The sequence below is a fragment of the Indicator indicator genome, chromosome Z, assembly GCF_027791375.1.
Source record: "Indicator indicator isolate 239-I01 chromosome Z, UM_Iind_1.1, whole genome shotgun sequence".
Lineage (NCBI taxonomy): Eukaryota > Metazoa > Chordata > Aves > Piciformes > Indicatoridae > Indicator > Indicator indicator.
The window spans coordinates 38,380,777-38,392,885 of record NC_072053.1 but is presented as its reverse complement, the minus strand read 5'-3'; the positions used below and the strand labels follow the sequence as shown (position 1 = coordinate 38,392,885).

Genomic DNA, 12,109 nt, shown 5'->3' with positions numbered 1-12,109 from the left:
ATATTTTAAATATTACTAGTTTTATAACTCCTGCTTTTGAATTAAAGTATGTCCAAGCATTAAAATACACCAAGGGGAAGGCTTAAGGTTGTGCTAAATAGTTGACTGACTATAATAGAGCTGAGTGAAGTACACAAATTCTTCACCTTTTGTCAGAAAATAGCAGTTTATAGGAAAGCTTGATCTCTGTAGAAGAAAGGGGGCTCTAAATGCTCCATCAAAGGCACATTTATGGTTATTTTCCTGAATAAATGTAAAAATTTCAACAACAGCTGCTCAAAGTATGGAGAAGTATTAATGTGGAAAGTGCTTGAAGTATTTTTAACATTTATGTTAAACTTAGCAGTCAAAATGTTTACCCACCCACACAATGAATGAAGAACTGCTGTGTATAAACCAGCAAAGTCCCTTTTCCTGAAAAAATGTGAAATGCTGTCTCTATCTGATTCAATAATAAAGACCATAATTATCTAATGTCTCTGTCAATAGAACAGAGCTATTAAGTTTTACAATGGGCTTTTTGTACTTCCACAAGCAAGAGAATGGACAGAATAAACTTGCCTGTGAGTTAATCTCTATTAAAATTGGAGAATTTTTAAACATATTTCCACATCATATTACACAATTCCAGGCAGAGAAAGATTTAAAGGCTGTAAAGCCTTGTTTTTAGGAGATTTGCATGTCAGAGGGTTTTCAGTTGAGAGCTCAAGTTTTTTCAGGTGTTTGTCCAAACCAAACTTTCTATCTGTACTTGCCGTTACAATATCATTTTGTGTATGTCTAGTAACATTCAGCTATCTCAGGCCATTTACTTAACACCATATTCATCTTGTGATTATTGGTGTTTTTCTGTGGTGGACAGATGAACATAAAAGAAGGTTTTGAGACTGTAAATTGTTCAGGTTTTGTTAACAGCTGGATGTGCACTTAAGACTGGAGTATGAGAAAAATTCTGCATATAACGATACCTCCAAAACTTATTAGAGATTCATGGTTGGTTGTTACAATACTGATGCCTGAATATCTACATTAGCTTTTTCTTATTGATGATAGCCTTAAGCACTGTGTATTGGATTGTGGTTTTTAAAATTGAAATAAGTAGCACTATGATGTCATGTAAGGATACTCTGGGCTTATTTGAGGAAACTGCAGTATTCAGACAACTTTTTGGGGAAGGTTTTGTTTGGTTGGTTGGGTTTTGGTTTTTAAGTTTTGCTCTTTAAACGAAGTGCTTAGATGAAATGGAAAGCTGGAAGTTTGTGATGGAAATTTCCATCAAAATGACTAGTGCCATTACTGATGTTCTTCTATAGGAGTGTCCAAAATTATACTGCTGGTCGCAAACCTCTTCAAAAACTGTTAGATGAGGAAGTCAGAGCTTCTTATTAAACCAAAACTAAAGTAATTATTTAAATCTATATCTGAATGAGGCATTTTGAACTGAGACTGGATTTGTCTTTTAATAAGTAAAGCAGCAGACCAGAACGTGTAAGTACTGAGAATGCAAAACATTTCAAGAGAAGTGTATTGCTTTCTTCTCATTCCATTTTTATTATGTAATGTACAGGTGCCTTGACCCAAGCCATTCGCAATTTTGCAAAAAGCCTTGAAGGTTGGCTTTCAAATGCCATGAACAATATTCCACAGAGGATGATACAAACCAAGGTAGGCAAAACTGTTGCAGTGTTCTTCTTGCCATGGCAAACCAAGTGGGCAGTAGCATTTTGACTTTAATGCTAAATTTCGTGTTTAGCATCAAGCATCAAATAATGGGAGAGGAAACAACTTCGTTTCGTTATAAAATTATGAGGAAGACATATAATTTGTTACACATTTGTTACATAACTCACATATGAAGACACTAATACAGAATGTTGAAGTTAAGGGAAAGGCTTAACCTGTAGAGTTAATCCTCAGCTAAAGAAGCAATATTTAAAAATAAATCAATTTCTTCATAGGTTGCCGCTGTAAGTGCCTTTGCCCAGACTCTGCGAAGATACACATCTCTTAATCACCTGGCTCAAGCAGCTCGAGCTGTCCTTCAAAATACTTCTCAAATCAACCAGATGCTCAATGATCTTAACCGTGTAGATTTTGCCAATGTTCAGGTAAAACATAGCTTTAAATTAAGAATTATTTTTGTAAAAATAAATGGTATTTTCCCTGTGATTTTGATCTTTATTTTTAGCTGTCATTCTGTCAAGAAAGTGGTGAGAACATCTTGGTCATTCATATATGCAGTAATTCACTCCTGTCATGGGTTGAGTTGAATCTGCTGCTGATATTCAGTCCCATGCTGCTGTCATGCCAGCTTCACAGTGAAAGTGATGGCTGAAGCAAGGTATCATGGGGCTTGAAGTTCAGATTGTAACATGAGAGGCTTCCTGTTCCAGTTGCTGCTTTCAGTTTTCCAGATTTGGGTGTTGGGCTTTTGTGCTGGGCTGGCTGCAGGTTGTGCAGTGGGTTGCTGTCTTCTGCTGCTGCTTCTGCTTCTTACTGCACTTTCTGCAAACAGGCAAAGTAATTGTGTGTTGTATTATCTCATTGCCAGTAAAACTCTCTCTGTCAACTCCTTTTCTAAACCCGGAGGGGTGTTTTGCATTACTTTCCCACGCTTCTGTGTTGGGTGAGGGTGCTGTGAGAGCAGGCTGTGATAACCTGGGGCAGTCCATATTTAGTGCCCAATGTGGGGTCCAAAAGCAGCTGTCTTAGCTAAGACAGTTGATTTTGGCAGGAGGTGAAAGGGTTGAGATAGCGAGGAGCGAGATAACAAGAGGATTCAATTAAGACTTGAGACTTGTTAAGAGTTTTATACAATTTTTTTTTCCTGTGGTTGCTATGTTGATGTATTTGCTTTCTGGGGACGGCTGGGGCCAGTGTGCTGGAGGCAGTATGTGCTCACTGTGGTGATGAGAATCACCTTAGGGGAACAGCTTAGACCTGTGCTGTTGCTGTGCTGCTTACTGGCAGGCCAGGTTTTGTTCAGTGCAATACAGAAATCTCCCAAGAATACCACTAAGAGATCTGCCCTGAGACTGGATAACTACAAGTGACAGGGTGTGTGGGAGAGTATGGGCAAATGCCTACAACAGTGGTCACCTCTCGTGGTTTGAGATTTCACCCCTGAAAAAGTGCAAAATCTTGACAAGCTGATTAATGTTTGGAACAAAATCTGTTGTTAATCCAGAATTTCACTAGAGCAGAAACCACTGCAATATGTGGGGCTTGACCCTGGCCCATGCCTATCGAGCCTTTCTTATCAGTGTTCAGAGTGCCTGTGGGCAAGAGAAGGTCTCTGGGCCTACAGAAAGACCAACAGGCATGGCACCTGCACCAGAAAATGAGCCTGTGTCAGTTTCAGCTGCCCCTGTACAGAAAAAAAACATATACAGAAAGCAGTTTGTCTGGCTGGCAAAGGATGAGGATGAATCAAGGTCATCATGGGAACAAGAGAAAGAGCCAAGGATGCTCACTTGATCTTTTTCTCTGGCTTTGGAAGATGGTCAACAACAAACAGTGGATGAAATGACTATCAGGCCCCAGCAATGTGAGGGATATCTCTTCCCCTGTACAGGCCTGTGTTTCAGCTGTGAAGGAACTGTCCTGGAAGGTCAAGCAAATCAAACCTCTCCTATTCCTCACCTGTACGGTCCTGTATTTCAGCCATGAGATGCAGGTGCTTCCCTGTCCAAAAGAGAGAATATGGTAGGTACACACCATGGTGTACCCTGTGGTTTTACTTGCATGACCATGGGAAGGACTTGAAGTGGGATGGAAAAAACCCACTTCAGTCCTAGCTGCATGAGTCCATAAATGACAAGGAAATTCTCCCTGGAAGAATGTTGCCTTGGTTTCCAGTGGAAAATTGCACAAAAAGAGCAGACAAGCTGATACTGCTTCTGATCCTCCTGAGGGGACCCTTCACAAGCATCTTCAGAAGATACAAGTGATTCCAGTCAGAATTAAAGGGGCCCTGCCTCCAAACAGATGGAAGAGAGGGACACCTGGGTTTATTGGACTGTGTGGATATGATGGCAGGGCAAGCTGAACCCAGGAAGAGTGTAAAGCTTTAGTAGATACAGGCACCCAGTGTAGTCTGATGCTATCAAACTATGAGGGGTGGAACCCATCTGTGTTTGTGGTGGGACAGAAGGATCCCTACGCCTGGAGGTAAAGCACCAGAATGCAAGCCGTTGTTTGCTATCACTTGGAGGGGTGGAAGGAGTCACTGCCATTGACTGCCCCAGGGGTAGAAATACAGCCCCACCATTTGGACTGGTCATGGACTGATCCAGACTGTACTGGAAGAGGGTGGAGCTCCAGAGCATCTGCAGTGAGCAGTCTTCTCTATACTGCAAAGCGATCTCATTTTGAGTGAGAATAGACTGTGAATGATGCATGATGTATGTTGTTTGATGCTAATTGCTGCTGGGCATGACCTTGATGGTACAGAATGAGGGTGGAGAATGTCATAGGTTGAGTTGAATCTGCTGCTGATACTCAATCCCATGCTGCTGTCATGCCAGATTCAAACTGAAAGTGCTGGCTGGAGCAAAGTATCATGGAGCTTGAAGCTCAGATTGGTACATGAGAGGCTTCCTGTTCTGGTAGCTGCTTTTGATTTCCAGGTTTTTGGTCTTTTCCATTGGGCTGGCTGCAGGTCTTGGGGTGGGAGGGCTGGTCACAGGCTTCTGCTTCTGCATTTTGCTGCACTTTTCTGCAAATAGGCTAAGGTAATTGTGCGTTGTATTATCTCATTCCCAGTAAAGCTCTTTATCTCAACTCTTTGTGCCAACCTGTAGGGTTTTGGGGTTTTGTGTTATTTTCCCTCACTTCTGTGTTGGGGCAGAGGGGCTGTGAGAGCAGGCTGTGCTAACCCAGCACAACTCCAAACATGACACCTTACATGTTAGGAAATTAAGAGCTCAGAACCATTGTTTCCACTTACTGTCCTTAAGTGCCCATATTCTTCCAAATTCTATGAAAATATACAGCAAATACATTCTCAGAATGGGCACCATGAATGATGTATTACTAAGAGCATAAATGGTACAGTCACACATAGTAGCATAGCTTCTGAATGCTTCAAAAGCTATTAAATAAGTAACATTGGTTTTTGTAGATACAGATTCATTATTTCAAAGTCAACACTTTATGTAAGTGCCTATGCTTAAATTTACAGGATCTCTTGAGTAATTGATTAGAACGGGTTTCCAGTTAGCTTTTCATTCAGCTTATATCTCCATGTTTCTGTTCCTCTGAGGAAAAGTACTTTCTCCTTCTGCCCAGCAAAATAAAATTTTCAAGATGATATTGTTCTATGTTTATCTCTTTTTCCATGTGAACAACTGTTCTGACATACTTTTTAATAATCTTTAAGAAAAGTCAGTCAAGAATACTTGAACGTTCAAGATACAGTATGACTGTATGTCAACATGGGTACAGAGTCGTGAATGAGGTGTTAACTTGGCACATGACAGCTAGAGTTTAAGGACATGTCTTGCAGTTAGTGAGCCTGCATTTTTGTGGTTAATTTCTGAATTAACCAGATAGCCTTATTGAAACTTGGTAGCATTGACCAAATTGCTTGTTACTGTATGAAGAGTATGTTTCTGCATGAAGAGTGTTTCTTCATTTTGTGTGCAGCTTATGTTGTACTTTATGTAATGTGTATTCTTTTACTGCCTGTAGTCAGCAAACAAAATGATTCTTGTTTACATGTAAAGCTTGCTTTTGTAAGACGATATAACAAAAACTGTCTTCAATCCTAACTTTTTCAGACCTTGCATTTGATTTCTTGCTACTTATTTTATTATGTTAACCATTTTAACTGTTCTTCCTGCTTGCTGTGCCTGTAGCCCCAGGAAAAAGCAGACAAGTCCCAAAATTTCAGTAGAAAAATGATGAATGAGGAAAGTAGAAGAACATGAATTTTGAAAATTAATATAAAAAACTAGAACATACTTCTGTCATTTACATTGTTTGTTCTCATTTCTTTATTTGATGTCTGCTCTTACATATTATGTTTTTCCCACCCATTTGCTTTCAACAAAACCATGATAGATATAAAAATAAAACCTGCATTTTAGTTTGTCTAATAAGGTTTGTCCTTTTTGCCCACTGAGTTGCTTAGTCTTTGAGAAAGAATTACAGTTTCTGCTTTGGCTTATGCATCATTTCAAGAGTTGTGCATGTGCTGTACAGGAGCAGGCTTCCTGGGTGTGCCAGTGTGATGACAACATGGTTCAGAGACTGGAAACAGATTTCAAGATGACTCTTCAACAGCAGAGCACTCTGGAGCAGTGGGCTGCCTGGCTTGATAATGTAATGATGCAAGCACTGAAACCATATGAAGGAAGACCCAGCTTTCCTAAAGCAGCACGGCAATTCCTGTTAAAATGGTCTTTCTACAGGTAGTATTTAATAGAATTCCAAAACATTCTAACTAGTCTATTATCTGCTGATTTTTTGACTGCAATAAAGTTGGCGCAGAAAAACATGCAGGTTTTTATCAGAAAATTACTGGTTTTGATGTAGAACTCAGAGTTGCTTTCAAATCAGCAGGGACTTAAAAATTTATTGTTTTGGAGGCCATGTGCAAATGAATGCAATTGGAATTTTGTCCTAAATTAGAAACATAATACGAATTTTGGGGTTAAATAACTACAAAATTATTAATCCACTATTTTTAATATTGTTTATTAAAACACTGTGGTATCCATTAGATAAGGAAAACAAACTATTTTAAATGTGTAAAAAGAGCATTAAGATAAGCATTCCATGTTAGCTGCTTACTGAAACAGTTATCAGAGTAAACCTCGGTCCTCAATTACTGTAGCAACTACTTGCTGAAGATAGCAGAATTTGTCTGTATCATATGTACACACAACCCTATTTTTTTGTACTTTTATGTTTCCAGTTTTTAAAATAGTGGCTCTGAAAATCTTAGTACTGCAAAGATGGACACAATAAATAATTTAAGCATTAGTTTGTTTAAAATCAAGTAGGTTTCTTACCATTTTAGTTGTTTATGTTTTCAACAAAGTTTTATTTCAAGTTAGGTTTTAAACGTGTTCAAGTACTGTTAGTTATGCATATATAAAAACAAAGAAGAACTGAAAACGAGAATCTGGTTATCTCTCATATGATGTGGTGTCCAACAATACTGGAGAGAAGCAAATGATTGCCTTTCTTGAAGATTTCTTTCTGAAGACACCATAAATCAGACATTTGTTGGTGATGTTACTTTTGAGAATACTGGTTTTGAGGTGAATTGCCAACATGGATAAGTGTTAAAATGTCTATGAGTTACAATACATAAATATGTATATTTTTCTATTTTTGAATAGCTCAATGGTGATTCGAGATTTGACCTTGCGCAGTGCTGCTAGCTTTGGCTCTTTTCACCTGATCCGCTTGCTTTACGATGAATACATGTTTTACTTAGTAGAACATCGTGTTGCTCAGGCAACAGGAGAGACACCTATTGCAGTTATGGGAGAGGTAAGATAATATGTGAGAGACTGGACTGATAGATTTAGTGATGAATTTGGGTATGTATGTCCTTGTAAACTTTTTAAACATCTATGGGGAACTTTAGGATGTTCTGCAATATACAATAGATTGGGTTACAAATACACACACAGCAGTTTCAGACTTGTTTCATTGGTGGATTGTTGAAGTACTAAAATGACACAGAATTCTGGGAAACATTTATTTTGGAAAGAGCTTTCTTCTCTACAAATCTGCATGTAGATTCATTTGGGTAGTTTCAAAATGTTGATAAACATGCAGCCTTTTTCTGGTTTTTGAGGACTGGGCATTTATTGTTAAGAAGGAAAAAAAAGCAGATTATTAGGAAAGTGTTGTTGGCATGTATTTGTTTACATGTATTTGCATGTTTTGAATTCCCACACAAATACTAATACAAGTGAGCTGAGTGATAGCTTACACACAGAATTTTGGCTTGTACAGAACTGGTCACATACATATAATAAAACCAGTAGAGACATACCTAGAGGTTTGCAACACATCTGATTTTCACATCATGTGTGTTTCAAACACTGTTGGTTTGATAAATCTAACAAGAGTGTCAATTCATAACCAGTTTTTTATACTCATCTGTAGCGTCTGCAAGGCAAAGTTTATCTTACCGGTCTTTTTCCCAGTAGTTACTCTAAACTTTTATTTTGACTGAGCCAGTGAAGAATGCATGAATTGTTATCAAAGAATCATATTTCAGAAGTGCTGGAAAGTGGATATATTTTAAAATATGCTAGATACTTAATGGGCCAGATTTTTACACTTGGGGAGTCACCGTATCATATTCTGTTACTGACAAATTGCATGTCATTTTATGAGTTGATCTGGCATCAAGTGTCATTCTTCCCTCAAGATACATTAATAGGTTCATTAAATACTATAAATAGTTGCTATTTTTTGAAGAGGAATTTGAAATATATGAGCTTTATTTAGAATCATTTTGGTTGGAAAAGATTTCTGAGTGAGTCCAACTGTCAACCTAACACTATGGCCATTAAGCCCTGCCCTAAAGTGCTATGTCTACACATTTTTTTACAGCTCTAAGGATTGTGACTCCACACATCCCTGGGGCATCCTCTTCCAGTGCCTGATAACTCCTTTCAGTAAATGTTTCAGAAAAACTGAACAGTGTTTCTGATAGTTACCCACAAATAGTAAAGCTGCTTAATCTCTGCTTTCTATTTGCAGTAACTGTATACTTACACAGTTACTACATTCTTGTCTTCCTATGGACATTGTTGGTTTTAGACATGACTATAACATAGAGTCTTCTTCAAAGTTTATGTATACTAAGATGGAGCTATTGTGAGAAAGTCAATCAAAACCTTTGGAGGTGAGAGGGCCAGAATAGTAGTGAGCTCTCATTAAATGCATGTCTTTTTATGTTCCTATGTATTCAGCAACTGTGACTGAAATAGAATACGTCCAAGACCACGGTCTAACAAGCACTTTCAAAGAGTACAAACTTTTGTTGCAGCTGAAGAGCGTGCTCATTTTCCTCCCTTCTTGTTCTCGCAGTTTTGGACAAGTGTATTGGCAAAATTCTTCTTAAAAACCCCAAAAAACTAGCAGCATCATTCATGTCTAGGACAGTATTTCTCTAAAGAACATACTCTGTTAGTTTGAGATTCATTGATGGCATTTTGCTCTGCTGATTCTTATTGAAGAGAAACTTGGAGAACTCAGAAAAGGAAAGCAAGGAAGGTTGTACATCTAGCTTGTGAGCAACGTTTTTCAAACAGGTCTTTTTTTGATCCAAGTAAATCAATTACCAGATTAAAAACCTTTTCTCTGCAGTGCCTTTAATCTACCTTACAGGTAGATTTCCAACACTGTGACACATTATTGTCTTTTTCAATTTTTTTTTTTCCAGCACAATTGAAATTGTCTCTGGGAAATTTTTAATTAAAAGGGCTTTTTGTTAAAATATTGACATTCAGAATGGCTATCCATCATAATTTATGGTTCATTTCAAGCAACAAAAGCTCTGAAGCAGTAATCTTTTAAAAAGTTTGTACTTCCCTAGTTACATTTTTGAGGGTTTACTTAGTGATAATTGTCTTAATAAGCACAAGACTAGGATGGAATGAAACAGGAATTACTCTACTATGGATGTGTCAGCAGCCAAGATCATGTTCGAATGCTTGCACATCTGCTCCGTCACAGATACTGTAAGTTCACATTTCTTTAAGACTGTGTCCTTTTTTTTATTGTTTACTTTGCAGTTTGGTGACTTAAATGCTGTGTCACCTGGAAATATGGATAAAGGTAAGCACTTTAATCTCTCCAGTGCATAATTCTGTGTAGAGCTAATGTGATTTTTTGAGTAAAATAAGTCCATATGTTTTAAAAATACAGTATAACAGAATTTAGAGCTGTGTCACACTTTAATGAGCATGCATTATACACTAATATATTCCATGGATACAATAAGTTGTCTATGCATACAGACAGCATATAATAGTGACTATAATATTGTAGGTTTGCTTAAGATAAGAATATATTTAAAATGTGCTTAATAGAGGCACGAGAAATATTCCAATTTTTATTCAAGATATAGTTTTATGTGATAGGAGAGAGTAGGGTAAAAGCTGGGGAAACAAAGATGGATGTATGTTTGTGTATGTTTATATGTAGTAAATTTTGTGCTAAGTGAAGAAGACAGAACTGCAAGCAAGTCACTGTCAGATAGTTTGTTAGTGAAGAGGACAGAGAGAAACAACTCCTTGTAACCTCTTTGTGCCATGTTCTGGTGTACATCCTTGTGCTGACAAGTTGAGTGATTTCTGGTTATTTGAACCCACATCACTCAACTAGTCAGTATAAGAATGTATGCCAAAATGTGGGGTCAGGTCACCCCAGATCTCTTCACCTATTTCCATATGTATAACATGTCTTGTTCATCATGTCTTCAGGGATGAAAGGCATTTGGAAATACGAAGTTAACATTATTTGTTAGAGATTGGTTTTGAGATTGCAATTGTTTTTTCCATGTACTGACAGTATGTTTACTTATTTGAGATAATAATTGACTATTTGCCATAAGCATTTTTAATTCATGCTTTATCAAATTGTTAGTCTTTCCCGGTTTGTGTTTTGTTTTTTGTATTTCTACAATTATTTGCAAAATAAAGACCCTTGTATTAGAATTTTTTCCCTTCATGCTAGTTTCTTGGTGGTCTGTTTGTGCAGATGAGGGCAGTGAAGTTGAAAGTGAAATAGATGAAGAGCTGGATGAAAATGGAGAGCCACCAGCCAAAAGAGAGAAAACGGAGATAAACCAGGCATTCCAGGTGGGCTGCATGCAGCCAGTGCTTGAGAGTGGAGTACAGCAGAACCTCCTGAACCCAATTCACAATGAGCATATTGTTGCAACTACTCAGACTATAAGACAATGCAGCGCTACTGGAAATACATATACTGCAGTCTAATGGGAAACCTCCTCTCTTCTGACACCCCCCCTCCCCATAACATCAGCCCTTTAATATGAAAGAAAAAAATAAAGATAATAAGTTTGAAGGCTGACTGTTGTCAAATTTTAGCTGTGCTGAATGTTATTTTGTTGGAGTTGCTAAATGGAATGGTTGTATGTATTTTGCCGGATCTGTTTTAAAAAAAAAAAAAAAATTTTGTAAACAGAATCATTTTACATTGGCTGCTTAGTATGAAGAGTTTTCTTAGTCTCAAATGCAAGGAAGATTTTTGCAAAGCTTAATGTCAATGTTTTTGTCCTCTTATAATAATTTAAATTTTTTCATAGTTTTTAAAAAATATTTTAATGTTAATTATTAGTTAAGATGATTTCATATAGATAGGTTTTTAATTAGATGCACTTCTGTGAAATATCAAAAGAAATATTTTCTTTGATTTACACTGGAGGCATACTTATTTGACAGCAGATGTATCAAATTTGTTATAAAAGGTGCTTTTCTTTGGATAACAAGAAGACACTATTTTGATAAAATCATTAAGGGGGATTTTTTTGTAATAATGCTGGAGGATCATGAAGATCTCCTAGTTTCTTTCTGTGAGCAACACAGCAAGTTTAAGTGACAGAATTGTAACAGAATGTGGTATTGTGTACGTCATAAACGTACCAGATTAACTGACCATCATGTAAACAATGCAAACTTCTTTTAAAATCAACAGTTCCAGATATTATTCGCATACCAGTTTCTCTGTTTTGAAGACTACTGATTCTATTTGTGGGGCCACTGAACAGACGCTTTTGGCTGTTGAGTGGCACTGTAGTTATTAGAAACTTAAGCTAAAAAAGAAGTGACTTGATTATTAAGTGTGCGTGCTACTTATGCTGAACTGGACATACAGGAAAACATTCCATTTGGATGACTTTCTTCTATTCCAGGTCTTTTCCTACTAGTGGTTCAATCTGCTGCTCTTAGAAGAGATGATTCATAGAATGCAAGGAATGTAGCAGCCTGCATAATTTTCCTTTCAAAAAACATTTCCTTGTTGTTAAAGTGGATTTAAATTTTTACAAAAATTAGATAAGGCAGTGTAACTGGCACACCTCACTTGTACTTATTCCCAATTGTGTAGAATTTGA

General features: G+C 37.3%; 1 protein-coding gene across 1 annotated transcript in view; it reads left to right on the top strand.

Moving 5' to 3' along the window:
- Positions 1-10,973, top strand: part of RFX3 (regulatory factor X3) — a 51,764-nt gene extending 40,791 nt beyond the window's left edge. Inside the window, exons 11-16 of the mRNA XM_054397484.1 lie at positions 1,568-1,665; positions 1,959-2,108; positions 6,205-6,413; positions 7,350-7,503; positions 9,768-9,810; positions 10,735-10,973. Coding sequence (XP_054253459.1) covers positions 1,568-1,665; positions 1,959-2,108; positions 6,205-6,413; positions 7,350-7,503; positions 9,768-9,810; positions 10,735-10,973 — 893 coding nt within the window. The remainder of the gene's footprint in view (positions 1-1,567; positions 1,666-1,958; positions 2,109-6,204; positions 6,414-7,349; positions 7,504-9,767; positions 9,811-10,734) is intronic.
- Positions 10,974-12,109: the final 1,136 nt, after the last annotated feature.